Source organism: Ahaetulla prasina, chromosome 2 (assembly GCF_028640845.1).
Source record: "Ahaetulla prasina isolate Xishuangbanna chromosome 2, ASM2864084v1, whole genome shotgun sequence".
Lineage (NCBI taxonomy): Eukaryota > Metazoa > Chordata > Lepidosauria > Squamata > Colubridae > Ahaetulla > Ahaetulla prasina.
The window spans coordinates 102,605,974-102,627,249 of record NC_080540.1 but is presented as its reverse complement, the minus strand read 5'-3'; the positions used below and the strand labels follow the sequence as shown (position 1 = coordinate 102,627,249).

Sequence of the window (21,276 nt, the reverse complement as noted above, 5' to 3'; positions counted from 1 at the left end):
GGTCTCCTTTTTTGAAGATAGGGATGACTGTGGCTAGTGACCAAAGTTTGGGAAGAGAACTGGTAGTGAAAGCTTTATCAAAGATAATACTTAGGGGTTCTGCTATATTAATGGAAAGTTTTTTTAAGAAGTATGCACATAGTCCATCGGGTCCAATAGAAAGCGATGGTTTTAAGTTGTGAAGAGCTTTTCCAACGTTGTCTTCTGTGAAATCTATATGAGTTAAATCATCATAATCATTGCTGGTTCGTTTGTGGAATGTCGGATATGTGTTATCAGAGTTAACAAAAACTGAGCCAAAGAAAATGTTGAAGAGGTTTGCTTTAACTGTTTCGTCATTGCATTCTTTGTTGTTAGAATCTTTTAGTGGTGGGATGGATCTTGAGTCTTTAAGTTTATTGTTGACAAAATTATAAAAGGCACGATTGGAATTTGTGCGCAGAAGGTTCTCTTCTTGCTTGGTGTGGTAATTTGTGCATTCAGTTTTTATTTCGTTGCATATGTTTCTGTAGCGGTTTTTGAAATTTGTAGCGGTTTTTGAAATAGTTCCAAATCTTACACAGATATATTATCTTCACTTAATCATCAATTGTAAGTGTATTAAGTAACTAATCATTGCAAGAAGCATGAAAGTTATAAAGCACAAAATAAGTAGATATGCCCACTAGAAAATTTAATAGCAAAATTATATTTAGAGCACCCATTCAAGTAACAGTTTGCCCTTCCAATTATTCATGCTGTTAACCCATAACCTTTTTTCCAAGTAAAACAGGAAAGATACACCCAAAACAGCACAATAAATCAAACTGAACACCAGCCTATTTTCTACAGATGTATACAACACATGTATGTATACAATGATAAAGGGAAGCACTTTCTAACATTGTGTTGTTTCCTCCTAGATCCTAGATTTGATATGCTTTCAGTTAAATCTATTAGTATTGGTTAAAAAATTGTGAATTTTTCTGCCTGGAAAAATTCTTCCTGGGCTTGCTACCAATCCAGATTGTAAAAATTGGTAAATTTAATTTTCTATTGACTTGTGGGTTTATCGATAGAATGCAGTCTTTATAATTTCTGGAAGAAAATATTTAAAACAACCAAAGGATGACCTCATCCCTCAGTGTGAATCACTCAACTGTGAGGTACAAGGCAGAAGTTGTCTAACAGAAAATATCAGCTCTATATAAATAGATAATTCAGAAAGGAAGAAAATATCTTTGGATACAAAACATCACAGAAAAAAAATCTAGCTGACATTAAGCTTCTCACATTTGAGAAGATAAAAGCAGAATTAGGCTAACTTCGAGCAGTAATTGAGAAATTACAACAATCATTATGGGTGGGGATGAATACTAGTTCACATTTCTTGTTATAGCAATATTTTAACATATAATGTAATAACAGAGTTGGAAGGGACCTTGGAGGTCTTCTAGTCCAACCCATTGCTTCTTGTTTTACCCTCAGGTGCTTTGGAGAATAGTTTGACTCCCTCTTCTTTGCAACCCCTGAGATATTGGAACACTGCTATCATGTCTCCCCTAGTTCTTCTTTTCATTAAACTAGACATACCGAGTTCCTGCAACCGTTCTTCATATGTTTTAGCCTCCAGTCCCCTAATCATCTTCGTTGCTCTTCTCTGCACTCTTTCTAGAGTCTCAACATCTTTTTTACATCGTGGTGACCAAAACTGGATGCAATATTCCAAGTGTGGCCTTACCAAGGCATTATAAAGTGGTATTAACCCTTCACGTGATCTTGATTCTATCCCTCTGTTTACGCAGCCCAGAACTGTGTTGGCTTTTTTGGCAAGTGCTGCACACTGCTGGCTCATATCTAAATGGTTGTCCACTAGGACTCCAAAATCCCTCTCACAGTTACTACTATTGAGCAAGGTACCACATATACGGTACCTGTGCATTTTATTTTTTTTGCCTAAATGTAGAACCTTACTTTTTTCACTTTTTATTCTTTCTTTATTTCCTCTCTTTTCATCATGTTAAATAAACTCTTCATAGAGTATTACTGCAAATATATTGATTTGCTTGACAATTTAGAAGTGCACATATTTTAAAAGCTAATTTTGAGATATTCTCCAAAGGTTATACATTTTATCTTATTCTGTTTTTATTTTATTTTTATTTTTAATCTGTTTCTGTTTGCTGTTTTGGTTAGTAACCATAGTAAAAATCCTTCAAGTCTATTCTTTATTATCCAGAATGAAAGCTCTATATAATGCCTAATCTCATCTATTTTGTTCAAATTAGCTCTATTATTCTTTTATTTATTCATTTATTTTCAAAATAGTGAAAATATAATTTCTGTAATGTTTATAGTAGTAACACATATTTCACAACAAAACTGAGTTTCAGGACACCTTAAGTTGTTCTGAAAGAAAATTAGCATGTAGATATTTATATTTGGAGGAAGAATAGTAATAAAATGGTCAGAGAGAAATAAAATGTGCATACAGATAATGAACATTGTTTATAACAGGCATCAACAAAACTATTGTTGGAAGTGACATAAGTATTTTATATAGATGAACACCATTTAGATGCATAATTAGGGAAGTAAACAAAACTACTGTCCAATTTTCTGCTCAAAACTTTTTGGCAGGAAAAGTGTCTTGTGTGCAGACAGATCTGCATGTTCAGTTTACATGGGTAGTTCTTGATGTAGCAATGAGAGTATATGGCACCTTTGTTTGTTTGTTTATTGAAGAGACTTTCTGAAGAACTCCCACATTCCTACTAATTGTCTGACTTTACACACATAAATAGGGCCATGAATCAGGGGTGCTATTCAGCAGGTTCTGACAGGTTCTGGAGAACGAGTAGCAGAAATTTTGAATAGTTCAGAGAACCAGAGTGGAGTGGGAATGAAGACTTTGTAATATCCTTCCCCCGGAGTGGGGAGGGAATGTGGATTTTGCAGTATCCTTCCCCTTCCACGCCCACCAAGCCACGCCACAGAACCGGTAGTAAAAAATTTTTAATTCCACCACTACCATGAGTGTCTACTCTAGTCAAAATTGAACCCCATATTCAGTGACTGGTTAACAGCAGAAGCTCTGTAAACTCGTAAGGACTAAATATTTTTTTAAGTTATAAGGTATCACAAAATATGTCATCATAGTGTCTACCAGATCTTTGACAAGATATAAGATCATATATGAGTTGTTTCGAAATGAAATAGGTGGAAAATAAATGTAATAAATCAAGCAATAAAATATTATTCATTTATTGAAGGGCTACAAAATTAAAGCCCAGTCAAATTGGGCTTTTCATGCATCTTAGTTGACTTTCCTGAGCTGCTGTTCAGATAACACGTTTAGCCATCTGTCAAAAAGGGAGATGTCTATAGAGATTCTCAGTCATCCAGGTATGGTTGTCCCAAAGATGCTTTTTCAGGAGGCAATTGGACTTTCTTGTTTTTCTTTGAAGATGTTTTACTTCTCATCCAATAGATAGATAGATAGATAGATAGATAGAGAGAGAGAGAGAGAGAGAGAGAGAGAGAGAGAGAGAGAGAGAGAGAGACGGATGGATGGATGGATGGATAGATGATACATAGATCTATCTATCTAGCTAGCTAGCTAGCTAGCTATCTTCCTCCTCACACTAAGTCTCCTGCCCATGATGCATGGGGGATTATGTGGATAGATGTTGCTCAATAAAGGAAGAGTAAATGGAAAAAGTGGGTAGATGTGGCACTTTAAAATCTAGGCCTCCAGTGCTACCTGGCTGCTAAGGAGCTCCATAGTCTGTAGGCACAGGCAGATGAGGAGTACAGAGGAGCTGCTCCAATCACAGGGGAAGCCAAGAAGTAGCAAATTATTTTGATTGTGAGGCCTATGTCCTCACACATGTATGTAACTTGGTTGATAAGACTGTATTTTCCAGTTTCTCTTATAATCTTTTAACAATTTAATATAGCTGAAAGACACAGTGGAAGTATTGTGTTTTGTAGCAATAGAGAGGACTGGCTTTCTTCTCCTTCATCAAGCAAGACCCACTGTCCCTCTCCCTGGATTGGGCAGCTATTGTTTGGACTAAATGTAGATCCCAAAAATAGGGATCAAGTTGGAGATTGGATAGATACAAGATAAATACAATGGGAGATCCATGCTGAAAGAACTGGACTCTCTCCACCCACTCCCATTCCTACCATAAAAAATAAAATAAAACTGTTGTGGCTCCAGGCCCCCCCCCGCCCGGCGTCCTGCCAGAGAGTGACTCAGAGAGTGAGGGAGAAGGGCCGTCAAGGCTCCCCTCTGCAGGACCGGCCTCTCTGGCTCAGCTCCAGGAGCCAGAGGCAGGCCAGGTGGAGGAAGTAACGAGGCCTCTGTCTCCTGTATCTCCCCCCGCCCAGGCAATGCTCTCAGACCCAGCTGTGGACAATCAGTCTTGGTTAGATCCCAGGTTTCGTAGACAAGAGAAGTGGGAACAACCGAAGCAGGGGTGGGGCAGGCCTAGAAAGTGCTGAGTCACGGAGCCACACCCCACAGGGTATAAAAGCAGGAGGGGCTGCTATACTACTTCGTGACGAACAAATCAACTGACTGGAGAAAATTTGAGCTGAACTATTTGACTGAGCATTTGGCTTGGAGTGCTGTTTGTTCCTGACTTCCTGGTTGACATGCCGGCATCAAGAAAGATAAAAGAAAACCTTGGCAGACGCTCGCTGGTTTGCTGCCAGAGCTGATAGCTGCCGTGGATTAAATTGCCGGCTAATTGAGTCATTTCACGTGCCTCCCGGACTGAGGTGGGGGGACAGAACAAAAACCCCAGAATAAGGAACCTTGCAAAGCCGTAGCCAGAGGAAAGGGCAGTCTAAACTATACAATAGGAACTGGGCAGATTTCAGCTACTGAATGCATCATGAAGCATGCTGTTGGTGAAGCATCCAACATCCACACTAAAAATGTTTTGGAAGTGGAGAAAGTGTACTACAGTACTTTAAAATAGGACAAGCTAACAATGATTCTATGTTGCCTGCTTCCAGCTATTGGCTAGGGATTAGGGCAACATCATGGGGCCATGTCATATAAAAGCAATTACTGGGTCATGTTTGTGCCATGACTAGGGAACATGTAAGGGTTAAATAAATAACATATATCCCCATAAATTGACACGACGTTTGGTTTTACCTGGTCCTTTCCTAATGGTATATCCTTTGGACAACACATAAGATCCATAGTAATTGCTTTGTTGTGTGTAATCATTCAGTTGATTCCAACTCCCTCATAACGTGATGCTGTTTTTTCATTATGATTGCTTTCAAAAGATGGAAAACAATCCTGGTGAGTTTGAAGTCATCAATGATAGCATCCAGTCACTTGCCTTTTGTCAGATTCCTTTTCTATTTCTTTCAATTCCCCCCTCCAAAGCATTAGAATTTTTCTAATTATTTGTCTCTTTGTATTAGGGATCCAGTAATTGTTAGGATGCCTTTCCTAAAGCTAGTGATGATACCTGCTCAGGGTTTTGGATGCAGCTCATCACTCCTCTTCAAACTCACCAGGATTGTTTTCCATCTTTTGAAATAAATGAAGCAAAAAACACTTTAAAAATATATGCTGAAATAAGACTAGTAAACGTGGAGCCTAAAACGACTTAAGTGCATTTTGGTTTGGATAAATCCTTCATTATTTGGATGTGTTAAAGGGGTGCCAAGGCATGAGAGTGCCTCTACTCTTTTCTGCTCTAGTTGAGGTGTTGCTCTTTTTATATTTCAGCATTTGCACATTACACTCTGAGGGGTAGCACTATCCAGCTTGATCCCGATTAGCTGAAGGTATGCAGATTATGTCTGAAAATAAATTAAAGGAAAGTCCCTACCCCACTCGTATTTGTGACAATAAGTCGGAGAAGAGAATGAGAGAAAACAGGAAAAAAGAAGAAAATAAAGAGATAATCTTTTTAACTCATTTTAATGTTATAAAAAGAATTCAGTTATGAATTCAGAACAGAATGATATTTTGTCACCCTTTTAAGAATGCTGAGAAACCCAAACAGATGTGATTATGTATGCGTTAGTATTCTAATGAAGAGAAGCTATGATAAAGAATGTCACTGCTGGTCTTCTGATTCCTCACTGCCAGCGAAGCCTTGGTAGCTGACTCCAATTGCACCGTTTTTTTTGAAACAGCCTCACAAAGCGGACAGAGAGGCAATTCACAACATGGGCATAATGTTGCTACTTTTCCAAGGAGCTAAGTTATCACTTTCCATTGCAGGATGATTCCAGGTGAGTAAACACAATTTGAATTCTTTTCAGAATCAAGCATTTATTGTTCTTTTAGATCCATTACATGTTCATGTTTTTTAAAAAGTAATATTCAGATGCAACCTGTTTATTTAACATACTGTACATTTATATTTAATGGGGGAATCTGCCTAATTGCAGGACTTGAGAACCTCATGCAAGATATATTGTGGTGCTTCAGTCAAGTGAAAGGAACTATTGACACAGGGGTCATAGAAGGTGGGTTTCTTTTTCATCTGTTCTTGGAATCAGAAAAGAAGTATTTTCTTCAGCTAATTGTTCATGCAATCATGGTTTTGTTTCTGTTCAAGGGCTGATGGTGTAACCTGCAAACAGCACCCATGTGATGATTTTTAAGGGCATTTTAAAGGTCTAAAATGTGAATACCACAAACATTTCTGTTCTCACAGCTTTTATTCAGAATCATGATTCAGTGCATTAATCATTAAGGCAGAATGCCTCCCCCGCTCTGTTTTTGAAAAGGAAAGAGTTGAATAATTTGTTCTGGTTCTTCATGAAGACCTCGTTAATTGTTGTGCTGCATACAATTTATTGACTTTTAATATGGAAAAAGGGAAGCCCTTGAAATGTTAAAAGCGAAGTTTTTTAAAAAAGTACTCAAATGTCAAGCTGTACAATTCTTGATTTTATTTTGTTGTGCTGATTTAATAACACCTGTGAAATAAATGAAATTGGGTTACCATTATCTTTTAACCTAATATCCTTTCTGCTGATAAGATATGGGAATTTGCTATGAGCGTAAAATTATGCAACTTTTTACCTTTTTTTAACCAACAAAATATATGTTGCATTATTATTTTTTCGGATTCTGTAATGTGGTAAAACATTTTAAATAATTTGAGAAATTATTGGGATCTCTAACAGTCTAAACTCCTCACATTGAACTGTTTGTTAACTATCAGGACAGCGAATTTTTCACTATAGTATTTCGGTTCCATTAATTAATCCATCAAAAAACAAGTAGTTTTTAATTCTATGTATGAATTCCTGTATGAATATTAATTTTGCTATTAATATTGCTGTTTTCTGAGTAAAACAGAATATAGGCTTCAATCCACAGGAGATAAAGACAGGGAGCAAAGTTAAGGCTATTTTCAGAGAACCTGATTTGTAACAATAATAATTTATTACATTTTATGACTTCCAGCATTAGCCCTGGGACATAGTCCAAACAAGATACATCACCAAAAACACTATCTTTATTGTAAGGTTACATTGACAGAATCTTGCAAAACTACAACTATTTCTCCCCTCTTTTCCTTTCACTCTCTGGAAAACTAGGGAGGGTCCCTACTGAAATGTTTTTCACTCTCTCCCCCCTTCTGTGGACTGAGACATCTTTTACATGCCAGTTGCCTAGTGTGCAGCTGTCCCTCTGTCTCCGAAGGTCCTTCCAACATGGCATTTACACAGCAAATCTTGAGAGGTTTACAATTGTTTAAAACATTTAAATACAGAGAACAGGACAAAACACAAAAATTGCACAAGACAAAAAGACAATGATGGCAAAGAAAACAAATCCAGAGGAAAACAAGAAAAGGGAAGAAAGGGGACTTAGTGCTCACCAAGGGCCTGGTACAGACTCTCTTTGTTTGTTGAGGAAGTCTTAGAATGTTAGAGCTTTACTTCTATCATCTTTAAAATGCTGATGATATCAGAAAACTTCATCACATTTTTATAATTATATTCTTCTGAAATTTTGAGGGTGTTGCATGTAATAGAGCTGTGATTTGCACCAGCTTCCTAAATTGGTATTAATAGTGATAGTAATATCAATTATTCTTAGAATCTGAAGTATCTTGAGAACCATGCTGGAAGCCTTGAGAAATTAGACCGGGAATCACAGGTTAGATGTCTGAGAGACCCTTGTATTATTAGGATAATCATGTTAATTGCAGGGCAATGTTAACTTTAGGATCAGTTCCATTGTCATCAACACAATCACTTGCTTTTCTATGCTTCAAGATCTTTCAAAGTATTTTATATGCTATAAAGAAAAAATAAAAATTCTAAGCAATAGAAAGAGGGGAAGTTCTAATAGTCGATTAGAAAAGCTTTAGCAAATGAGCGTTGTATATAATAATGCATCTCCATATAATAATTTAAAACCATTTATTTCCAGGTGAGTGAAAAATCATTAGCGCTCAAGAAGCAAAGCTAAAATCTTAGTTGGCTGATTAACAGTTATAAATAACAATGATAGGTTGTAGATCTCAAAGTATTATCCGGGTAGGAGAAATGTTCCTCTCTGAATGTAAGTATTCAAATATAAAAACATTTTGTTCTTCGTGTGCTAGTTTCTTTTAGGATGGCCTTAAGTTATAATCAATAACCAGAAAAAAAGCAGGTGAGTATAGTGGTTAAAGCACCAGACCAGAAACCTGGACATCATGAAAACTAGTGCCTTATATGAGGTTGTACTTGCATGAAGCCAGCTAGGGGGCTCGCTTAACCCTAGAAAATGTTGCCAACATATAGCAAGGACTTGTCCAGGGAGTTACTAGGAGCTAACATAACCCCACCCCCAAACATAACATCCCTATACTTTATTTATTGTTAATTTGGTTACATTATTTCATTTGCATATTTTAAAAAAGAAATTTATTTATGTAAATATAAATTAATCCTAGCATTGTTATTCTCTAGTGATTTCTCCAACCTATAAAATTGAATTGAAAGTGTTTTTTATGAACTCATGATATAATGAACATTGGCAATCCACGTACTGTGTATATTTTTAGTTTTATGACATTCTTCTGAGTGCTGGGAATCACGATAAGCATTAAAAGCAAATACATTAAATGATAAATTAATTCAAAGCCCATATGAATTCCTGTGATACTAACAAAAAGGCAATTAAGAGATTTAGTTGTAAAGGCCATGGGGCTAGGACCTAAATGAGAGGGTAAATACCATACCCCAAAAGATAAATAATGTTGACAATAGCCTGGCCACAAGGAGAAAGGGCATTCCAAAAAAATAGGATGGCACATCAAAGAAGGCCTTCTCTCCTATTCCTGCATAATGCAAATTGCTCAGCTCATTGATTTGAAGATGTTAACAGTTGGGTAGGTACATACTGGTGACACACTTCATTATGTATAGAAATGATTAGCCATTAAGAGCCTTAAATACCTTATACAAAAACCTTGAAGCCTAATCAGTAATGCAATTCAATTGTGCTAGGACTGATACTACGTGGTCTCTGAAGAATGTTTTCTATAAGTGTTGCTGCATACATTGTTAGATGCCTTTCCAAATTATCTTTATGGGTGAGCTGTGTTGCCGTTGTCCAAATGAGACTGTACAGCCAGTACACTACCTATCTAGGAAGAAGTGCAACTGCAGAACTAGATAAAAATTGATTGAACATATTTTGGGCCACAATGTCATGTAGCCCTTAAGAGGCAGAAGACCCTCCAAATTGTGTCCTTGTTGCTTCAGAGTTGGAGACCTACTCAATTCCCAGACCATAAGATGCCATTCTCGTGCTTTAGTCTTGTTGAAATTCAGTTTCAGTTTATTACTGTATCTAGACGTCAGTTCAATGCCTGCCCTGATAGGAATAAAGTTGGGGACAGGTCTGTGTTGAAATATTTACCCCTTTTGGATCTTCTGAATTTTTGCACATTTTCCCTACTTAGTATTCTTATTATTTATTAGTTTGATTTATATAGCTGTCCAACTCTCAGAAAGGATGCTGGGTAGCTTCAATTGGATGGAAAGACAAAGAATGGGATTAAAAATAAAAAGTACATCACACCTCCTCCACTGCAGAGAAAAACAGATAACCAAGGCCAATCAGATGTGTTCATCATCTTGCATTCCAGTCCAGTGCCTGATATATATAGTATGTATGTATGTATGTAGATTCTTCCTGTTTTTTCTCCCTGAGCAATGTAGATACTAAAGTCAGGCCTGCATATTTTTGGTTGCCTTTCTTCCTCTTTGCAAACTCTGAAAGCAATTAGAGAGCACAAACTAAAATTTCAACTTCAACAATTTACATACAAGAGATTAAATGTGAGATTCTGTTGTTTTCTCAGGCTGTGGTTTTAAAATTTATTGCAGGGGAATGATGGAATTATCTATCATACATAGTTCCAAAGGAATTGAGAATATTTAGATAATGCTTAAGAGAACTAATTTAAATCAATAAATTCATTATTTTGCAGACCAAAAATACAATCCAACACTACTGCATATTTCATTACACAGGGAGAATGGCTTTGTTGCTACCCCTTTGGATGCTATTGGATTAGTCTCTGCTATCTGATATATAAGTCAGCAAAATTTTCTCAAACCCTATAACTCTGGTTTGAGATACAAAAAAATGTCCCTTTGCTAGTAATGCTGCATGCACAAATGTTCAGTGTCTATTAACAGCTGTATCAGTATAGATCACCTTTAAAAGTCCAGTAACTGCTAAACAATAGAATAAATAATAATTTCCTAGGTTTATTTTTAATATGAACTGGTTGATCAAATACTTTACAAAATTTCAAGGCTGACAATTCTAAACAAAAATTAAACTGAAATTGCAAAGTTATTGTCAGAAAAATTGTGAATAATTTTTAAGATAGATAGATAGATAGATAGATAGATAGATAGATAGATAGATGGATGGATGGATGGATGGATGGATGGATGGATGGATGGATGGATGGATGGATGGATGGATGGATGTCTATGGAAGTTCTCAGTCATTCAGGTCATAGTTGTCCCAAAGGTGCTGTTTTCAAGAGACAACTAGATTTATTGATCTTTCTTTGAAGACGTTTCACTTCTCATCCTAGACCTAGAAGCTTCATCCAAGAAGCTATAGATAGATGATAGACAGATATTCTTTTTTTCATTTTAATGGAATTATTATTCATGACACAAAGTTTAGTATGCTGTGTGGATTTAAGATAATGATTCCACCTATGAGAATGGGACTTTCTTCTGTACATATGTAAACAGAACTCTATGGGAAGGCTACAATCTTAACAAAATGTAAATAAATGAATTAGTTACTAATTGGGTTCTGGGTGTAATTCAAAACACGGGTGGTCACTTATGAATCCTTTCATGGCATGGGGCTGTTATTTGTAGACTGCCTCTTCTTCATTGTTTCTATCCATCTGCATTAAGAGGCACATTAAGACTCCCCTTAATCAAGGAGTATCATCTAGTACAGTGATGGCTAACCTTTTTGCCATTGCATGCCAGAAAGGGGGCAGGGGGGTCACGCCCATGTGTGCCCACACCCATAATTCTGTGTCTTGCCCCCGTGCATGCATGCGTGACTCCCCCCCATGCTCCCACTCCTGGCACGCAATGGCCTGGTAGGCCTGTTTTTCTCTCTTACCTGGCTCCAGAGCCTCTTTAGGAGTCTGGGGAGCGAAAACGGCCATCCCCCGTCCCCCCAGGCTCTCTGGAGGCCAAAAATGGTCCATTTGCCAACTTCCAGTCCCACCAGAAGTTGGCAAATGGGCCGTTTCTGGCCCCCAGAGGGTGGGGAAGGCCGTTTTTGCCCTCCCCAGACTCTTACAGAGGCTCTGGAGGCTGGGGACAGCAAAAAAATGGACTTTCTAGTCCCACAGGAAGTTGTCAAACGGGCCATTTCTGGCCTCCGGATGGTGAGGAAGGCATTTTTGTCCCCCCAGACTCCTAGAGAGGCTCTGGAGGCTGGGGACAGCAAAAAATGGGCCTTTCCACCACTCACTGAGGCCCTCCAGAGGCAAGAAACAGCTTGTTGCGCTACTTCTTGTGGGCCCAGAAGGCCAGAAAATCAGCTGGCCGGAGCATGCATGCATGCAGCATGCAGCTGGCATGCATGTGCCCACTGATATGGCTATGTGTGCCACCTGTGGCACATGTACCATAGGTTCACCACCATGGACCTAGCAGAATCCAGAAGTGGGCCTTTTTTGTTGTGGCACCCGCTCTTTGGACTGGATGGCCTCAACTCTGTTGGACTTTCATTTATGCCTTGGAGAAGGAGGACAGATTGTCAAAGTCTATGAGATGGTTATTTTAACTACTATTTGATTGGGATTTTTTTTTTTTTGCCTTAGATGCCAGTTACGCATTTGACTTTGCTGTTGAGTTTTTTTAACTGCTGTTAGCCACCTAGAATCATCATAGTGAGATAGGCTGCCATAAAAACTGAATAAAATAAACATGGATAAATAATTGCACTATTATCCTATAATTCTATGGCATTTTCCTGAATATAATACTTAGTAATTTATTTCTCAGGAGCTTTCCTGTCTACTGAGAAGTGCTATAAACTCATCCTTAAATCAAGAAAACATACAGCCTGAAATTTACAACACCCATTGCTGATACTTATTCCAAATCTCTAGCATTGCTGCTATGGTAATTTTGACAGTCCATTGGCACAGAGCCACCATTAGCAGGTTTTTAGAGAGAGAGCAACTGACCAGGGTGTAGTGGCTCTCCAATCCCAGCCATTAAGGGTCAGCTCATGAAACTGGTAGCAATGTGTACAGATGTCTATGGAGATTCTCGTTCATCCAGGTCATGGTTATCCCAAAGGTGCTTTTTCAAGAGGCAACTGGACTTTCTTTGAAGATGTTTCACCTCTCATCCAAGAAGCTTCTGAGCTGAAGAAGCTTCTTGGATGAGAAACGAAATGTCTTCAAAGAAAAAAAACAAAGTCCAGTTGCCTCTTGAAAAAACACCTTTGGGAGAATGTATATAGAGTATTTATGACTATCCCTGGATGCTAATCAGCTAAAAAACATTCATTGATGTTTTTAACTCTGTTTCAGAGTTAAAAGATGATTTAACTCTGTTTCACTAATGAGCCGGGAATGAAGATGAAAGAAATAAAGGTATTCCACAGAAAAGATGCTTCTAACTTACATTGTGGTTTGCTGCCAAGAGGAGGAAAAAAAAACCCCAAGGCAACATTGAAAAGATTGTGCTAAATAACCCCACCCCACCCCTCAATGCACATGTTCTAGGGAACAAACTCAATTGAACTAACTGCACTCAGCCCCCCTTTTTTTATAGTAGCCTTGCACAGATGAATATTGGCATGTTTTAGTCCAAAAGGCATTCCTCTTTTGCTTCTATTAAACTTCACCACCATGGAAAAAAAAGACACCTCCGGGTAAAGGCATCCTGTAATAGGAATACAAATCGTCCTTGATTTTCTTTTAACGCGCGACTTTCCTGAATTGTTGAGTTTTCCTTTTTCGGTTTCTGGGTTGAGGTTGCTCCCAGTCCAGCTGACATTGCGGGAAGTCTGCCCTTTACATGCAATGCTAACCTTGATGTTGACAGTCCTTGGAAGTCGGCCTGGCGGAGTCGTCCGCGCTTCGCTCCAAAATCAGCGCCCTGAAACTTGCCGTGGCAATTTCCAAGGATCTTGCACGCCCGCGCAGTGAAGCCGACCTTCCCCACCGAGAGCGAGGCTTTCCAGGATTATCGCACGCAAATCACCTCGTTGCTTCTTGTGTATTTACCAGCGGGAGGGACTTAGTCAGCAAATCCTGCTCGGAGGCGCTTTAGCCAATGAGGAACCTCGCCCTGCTTGCTAGGGGGCTTCGGAGTTGGCGCTGGACGTCTGCAGAAATGCGAGGCGGTCCTCGCTGGGGCTGATGGCAAAAATGGGGTCCGGCAACAGAGGTGGTGACTTAGCTCGCTCAGCAATTGGCGGGATTCCGTAATGCATCCATCATGTAGCCTTGCCTGCCCAGCCCCATGGAGCGAGAGGATTGTTTACCCCTCACTTTTGCATAAATGCGTCTTTGCCGCTGGAAGATGAAATGCTTTTCTCGTTACCTGCCTTACCTCTTCCGACCGCCGAACACCATCCTCTCTTCCAGCTGCCACACCGAAGGTACCCGGGCGGAGAGGAGAAGGGCAGGATGGGTGGGACGCGAGGTACGGCGCAGAGCCGAGGGGAGGGGAAAGAGGAGAAAGTGGGAGGAGAGCCTGAGATCGCCTTTGGCAGCCGGTGCGTGACCGGGCTTGGCAGAGAAGGGGGGGTGTTGGGACGCGGGGGGTGGGGGATCCGCGATAAGATTTCGGGAATCTCGGTGTGGCCTTGTGGAAAATCCGCCGTCCCTCATCAAGGTGAATGGTGCACGGTACTACTACCCTTCCAGGAGGGTCTTCTGGCATTGAATGTTTTTTGGCGATCGCGTACAAAGGTTGTTCTTAAGTTTCATGGGCTTTTAGGTTTTGCCCCGAGAAGAAACGGAAGAATAAGATTTGTCCTCCGGTGGAAACAATCCCGTTCGGTGCGTGGAAAGCATGCTTTTACCGTGTAGGTTGCTTTCACTCCCTCCCTCGCACATCCCTGGCAATCTGGTTTTTTTTTTTTTTTTAAGATCTCTTGTCCTGTAGAGGTGAGATCAGCCACTGCATACAGTATAGTAAGTTCTTAGTAGGATTTTTACATGCTAATGAGCGAAGGGTAAGCTTAACAAGGTTCTGGGGTTGGCAAATATGCGACTTTTTCTGTTTGTGTGTACAAGTTTTTCCTTCTGCACTGATCTGCAGAGCAATATCAGGCTTTTTTTGAAAAATGAATTACCATTCATTCACTGTCTAAGAGTTAATGTAAAAAAGCTTACAGAAAATAACACTAAAACGTTATCCCTTATACTATACAAAATTGTCGGATAGAGGAGCCACTGATAATAGGCATGGTACAAAATCCTGGATCTATAATGAGTTAGCAGTAGTATAGAAATGTTTCCAAAATGTAAATTGCGTTAATTTCTATGTAAACAAGCCAAGTGAGCTTATTAAACAAGCTTAAATAGGACTGTGATGCTCCAAGTTAACTAATTAAAATGTAAAGCTGTCGTTGTCTATAGAACACATTCTAATGCTGAGCTGCCGTTAGGCTATGTATTTTAGATCAAAACACATTGTAGTTTGGCTCAGTAACTTATAATTAGAAGATGGGAAAAGCAGATAGGATAGTGTTTTAATTGTCCTCATAATGGCCAAAACATGTAAAAATGTGCTTGAAATTGGTTCACTTGCGATATAATTCAAAGTTAGTAAATTTGCTATAAAGAAATAGGCTTGGGTTATGCTTTCCTGCCTTTGATTTTTACAAATAATTTTTTTACAATGATATTTTCTGTTACATGATGACTGATCTGCATCCTATAATTTTTGGGCTTTTTCTAGCATTGAATATTTCTGGAAAAAATTCTATTACACTCATTTAAGATCCATTTGTTTTAAAAAAACATGTTTTTAATGTGACTTGGTATGTGACAGGATTTCTAAGCATGTTTTAGATACCTATCTTGATTTATCTTAACTTGTTATCATTTCTGTGTGTGTTCTTCCTATTTGTCTCATTTTCTCATTATTTTGATAATGAACTTTTCAGGGAAGGATCTGGCCTTTTGACTTCTATGAGTCTTTCCAAATCTGATACTGATCAGATATACTGGATTAGCATATATCTTCAGGCCAATAGAATGTGTAAATTGCAATCCAATTCAACATAGCAGGGTCCACAATTAGGTAAAGTTAATGAAAAGGCCATTAATATTGATATTGCTGCAAAGTAATATTGAAATCAATGTAAAGGAATGGTCAGATATTGACACCTGAAGCTAGACTTGAAAATATACTAAAAGAACACAAAAGTAATATACATCTCCCGGTGAGATGGGTGGCAAATTAATAAATAGAAAATAATACACACAGGATTTTTCTTAACTGATCTGCTGAAGGAATGGACAGGGAGGAATCCCTTTAAAAGGAAAGTAATCAACCAGCTACGTGAAGGGTAAAAGCTAGTTGATATTTCTTTCCTTTTGATGTTAAAATAACAAACAGTGGGAAAATCCAGCAGTTGTGGCCACTTCTAAATTTGATATCGGATAAACTGGATATATTATTGCTTGAATTCCTGTGAATTTCCCAGAACTTGTTCGGTGTTAGATGACACTAAATAAAATAAAAGGAATAAATAATAAACTATCAAAACTAAAAAAAGGGAAGCCGCTTCAATCTAATTTAACCAGCAAACCATAGAAGGGAAGCAAATCAAAAATTATTGTCAATTATTTCTGTAATTGATGTGGGGATTTTTACTTCTGTAAAAAGTGTAGGATTACACATTTTTCCATTTCTGAATTCTGGCCATTAGTCCAATATTTGTTTATTTAAACCAGTGATAGTCAACCTGGTCCCTACCGCCCACTAGTGGGCATTCCAGCTTTCATGGTGGGCGGTAGGGGTTTTGTCCGATACTGAAGCGCTTTCCTTTTTTTTTAAATTTAATTGACCTTTTAAAAAATTTTCCTAGCATTATTTAAAAACATTTTCATTAGGTTTTCATAAAATTCCCCATGACAATTTAAATTTCTGAAAATATACTATTTGTATTGCCCACGCATAAGTTTAGTTCATGTTACGTAAATGAACTAAATGGCGCTATAGTGTGACCGCAAACAAAAGAGCCTCGTCCCAGAATAGCTTGTGCATCTCCCCCCACACCACCCAGCTGTAACAGACAAGCAGAGCTGGTAGCCAGCCCCTCCCCCAAACCCAATCCACGATGCGCAAGAGGCATGCGCAGACGACGATACACGGCACATTATTCTGGAACCGGTGGGCGGTTAGAAAATTTTACTACTAACAGAGATACAAAAGTGGGCGGTAGGTATAAAAAGGTTGACTACCCTTGATTTAAACAATGTATATGGCTATCTCATTACAATTCTGTGATTCTGGGTGGCTAACTTAAAACCAGAAAGCAGCAAAACAAATCAATTAAAAAAGAAATTACAACAGTCAATCGCTATATCATATGTCAGAGATCCAAATAGATAATTCTGTCTTGTAATTGATAAACAATAAACAAACCAACAAATCTCTCCTAACACCAGATTCAAATGTCTGACGGAAGAAAAACAGGTCTGTAGTCACTTATGAAAGACCAACTGGGCTGTTCTGCTCTGTTGGAATGCTGGTGTGCAAAGCAGATGCTGAAGTATGGCTCCTCCAGAAGATGGCATTGCTTAAAGGAAGAGACCAGGAACAGGAAAAGGGCCTCTGGTGGCTCAACAGGCTAATGCAGCCTGTTATTAACAGCAACTGCCTGCAATATTGCAGGTTCAAGTCCCACCAGGCCCAAGGTTGACTCAGCCTTCCATCCTTTAGAAGGTAGGTAAAATGAGGACCCAGATTGTTGGGGGGCAATAAGTTGACTTTGTATATAGTATACAAATGGATGAAGACTATTGCCTGACATAGTGTAAGCCGCCCTGAGTCTTCGGAGAAGGGCGGGATATAAATGCAAATAATAATAATAATAACATGGCCACACTGTCACTCCTGGTGGGTTAAGCCAAACAATCTGACATAGTAAGTCCCCATAAGTAACTTTGGCTCTGTGCCATGCAGACTATAACCATCATCTTGAATTGCAATCTAGAAACTCATTGGAAGCCAGTGCATTTTGTAGAGAAACACTCGGAATTGCTTGCACCACTGTGTTCTGAACCAGTTGCAACTTTTGAATGTTCTTGAAGTGCAACACCATGTAGAACATTCTGATTGGTTCAGGAATTCTGGGAGTTGAAGTCTACAAGTCATAAAAGGGCCAAGATTCCCCGTTCTGCAGTAATACTATTCTACAGTAATCAGTATATTATCATGACTAGGGTCTCTTCATCCAGAAACAGATGCTATTGGCTCAAAAGTTGAACTGGGCGAAGGCCCTTAATGGTTGCAATTTGCTTCGGGATGCCCTTTGTTCAGTGGTGGGCTGCAACCAGTTTAACAGCCAGTTCGGTGACGCGGTGGTGCGCAATGTTCAAAATACAGCAATTTGAAGCTCAGCTGCTTACCTTCTAAGGCAGCCCCGTAAGTAGAACAGTGAAGGCACAGAAATCAGATATGCCGCGTAAATCAGCTGAGCCAGAAAGAAGGGAAATATAGGACAGGATAGGGCGGGGGCAGGTGGGCAGGACCAGCTGATCGTCAGAACTACCAATTCACCTGAACTGGTCCGAACCTGCAGCAGCCCACCACTGCCTTTGTTGGGATTGAACGGAAGCCCATTCTTCTCTAGCTAGACTCCCAAATCTCTAGGTATTGGGAAAGAACCTTGACAGCATTACTTGGTTGACTTTGGTCAAAAATTTATAATTGGATTTCTATGCTGTGCTATGTTTTACATAAAGTTTGTTGCCACAATTGATTGCCTTTATGCAGGATATGAAACCATAAATATTGTATTATGGCATTGTGCAACTATGACCCTTCTTGATAATTTTTATTATTTGTTATAATATTTTTATGTTATTCTATGATGGTTTTAGTTACAGTATTCTTTTGTAAGCAGCATGGGATTCTAGGAGGAAGTGGCATAATCTGGGCATAAAGAAATAAAAAATGCAAAGCTGCAGCCTCAGATTAATAAGGAGGATACTTTTGAAAGCCATCCAAATATTTTGTGTGAATTTGATGTGATTTTTGACTGATGATTGATTTGACAGGAGTTGTGTCATAATCAAGTTACATAATTTACATCATTTGTATAATAATTTGCACCTTGTGAATGATGATGCCACAACACCTGAGATAATTGCAGATTGTGCCTGATGCACATGTTACTCATGTTTTTCTATGTGGTAGCAAAGAATTCTGATGTTTGGCTTATCCCTTCATCTTCATGTTTGGAATCATCCAGCAAGGGCCCATTTTGCCTATATTCCGGGTTGGCAGTTGAAACCCCTAGACTGTTGGTCATGGGGGATTTCAATTTGCCATAAGCCGGCGTGGCATCCTCGGCAGCTCAGGAGTTCATGGCTTCCATGACGGCCATGGACCTGATTCAATTAATTGACGGCCCTACCCACGTCAGGGGAGGCACCCTAGACTTGATTTTTATCTCTGGCCAGTGGTCTAATGATCTGGTTTTAAATGATTTAGTTGTCGAACCTTTGTCATGGTCAGATCATTTCCTCCTTCGCCTAGACTTTCTGACCGCTACCCACCACCGCAGGGAGACGGAACCAATGCGTTGGTTCCGTCCCAGGCGCCTGATGGACCCGGAGAGGTTCCTGATGGAGCTTGGGCCGTTTCCCGAGCACCTGGCCCACGACTCAACTGAAGAATTAGTTGCGGCCTAGGAACAGGCCGCGGCTGGAGCTTTGGACCGTGTCGTGCCTTTGCGGCCTCTGACCCGGCGTCAGTCTCAACCAGCTCCTTGGTTTTTCGAGGAGCTGAGGGAGATGAAGCGCCGGAGAAGACGCCTAGAGAGTGTCTGGAGATCCAGCCGCTCTGAGGCTTACCGAACACTAGTTAGGTCCTATAGTAGGACCTACCTAGTGGCAATGAGGGTTGCGCGTTCTCGTTCCTCCTCATTGCGTCGGCAGATAACCGCCCGGCCGCCCTGTTTCGGGTAACCCGCTCGCTCCTTCAACAGGAGGGGCGGGAGGACCCCCTACAAGGGCGTGCCGAGGAGTTTAACGGTTATCTATACGACAAAATCGTTCAGCTTCGGGACGGATTGGATCAAAATTGGGTAGATCCAGGCGAGGGTTCCGAGACCCGTCTTGTTGAGGTGGTTTGGGATGACTTTGATCCTGTGACTCCCGAGGACATGGACAGGTTGCTGGGTAGGCTGAACGCCACCACATGTTTACTGGATCCGTGCCCCTCCTGGTTAGTACTGGCTACTCAGGAGGTGACACGAGGCTGGCTCCAGGGGATTACAAATGCTTCTTTGCGGGAGGGGGTCTTTCCCGCTGCCTTGAAAGAGGCGGTGGTGAGACCCCTCCTCAAGAAGCCTTCCCTGGACCCAGCTGTTTTAGAGAATTACCGGCCAGTCTCCAACCTTCGCTTCACAGCGAAGGTTGTAGAGAGTGTGGTGGCATGTCAGCTACCCCAGTACCTGGATGAAGCTGTCTATCTAGACCCGTTCCAGTCCGGCTTCCAGCCCGGATACAGTACGGAGACAGCTTTGGTCGCACTGGTGGATGATCTCTGGAGGGCCAGGGATAGGGGTTACTCCTCTGCCCTGGTCCTATTAGACCTCTCAGCGGCTTTTGATACCATCGACCATGGTATCCTGCTGCGCCGGTTGGAGGGTTTGGGAGTGGGAGGCACCGTTTATCGGTGGTTCTCCTCCTACCTCTCTGACCAGACGCAGACGGTGTTGACAGGGGGGCAGAGATCGACTTTGAGGTGCCTCATGTGTGGGGTGCCGCAGGGATCGATTCTCTCACTCCTCCTGTTCAACATCTATATGAAGCCGCTGGGTGAGATCATCAGTGGCTTTGGGGTGAGATACCAACTGTACGCTGATGATACTCAGCTGTACTTTTCCACCCCGGGCCACTCCAGTGAAGCTGTCGAAGTGCTGTCCCAGTGTTTGGAAGCCGTACGGGTCTGGATGGGGAGGAACAGGCTCAAACTTAATCCCTCCAAGACGGAGTGGCTGTGGATGCCAGCACTTCGGTACAGTCAGCTGCAGATGCGGCTTCTGTCGGGGGTGAGTCATTGGCCCCGATGGAGAAGGTACGCAACTTGGGCGTGCTCCTGGATGGGCGGTTGTCCTCTGAAGATCATTTGGCGATCATCTCCAGGAGAGCTTTTTATCAGGTTCGCCTGATCCGCCAGTTGCGTCCCTTCCTGGACCGGGATGCCTTATGCTCAGTCACTCATGCTCTCGTTACCTCTCGCCCGGACTACTGCAATGCTCTCTACATGGGGCTCCCCTTGAAGAGCACCCGGAGACTTCAGCTAGTTCAGAACGCGGCTGCGTGGGTTATTGAGGGAGTGGTTCGGAGCTCCCACATAACACCTATCCTGCGCAGACTGCACTGGCTATCTGTTGTTTTCCGGGTGCACTTCAAGGTATTGGTTACCACCTTTAAAGCACTCCATGGCCTAGGACCGGGCTATCTACGGGACCGTCTACTGCCGGCCTCTATCTCCCATCGTCCGGTACGCTCCCACAGAGAAGGACTCCTCAGGGTGCCG

At 40.7% G+C, this 21,276-nt stretch overlaps 1 protein-coding gene across 1 annotated transcript in view; it reads left to right on the top strand.

The window, feature by feature from the left end:
* Window positions 1-13,024: 13,024 nt before the first annotated feature.
* Window positions 13,025-21,276, top strand: part of PPP2R2B (protein phosphatase 2 regulatory subunit Bbeta) — a 313,160-nt gene continuing 304,908 nt past the window's right edge. Inside the window, exon 1 of the mRNA XM_058170956.1 lies at window positions 13,025-14,146. Coding sequence (XP_058026939.1) covers window positions 14,047-14,146 — 100 coding nt within the window. The 5' untranslated portion in view covers window positions 13,025-14,046. The remainder of the gene's footprint in view (window positions 14,147-21,276) is intronic.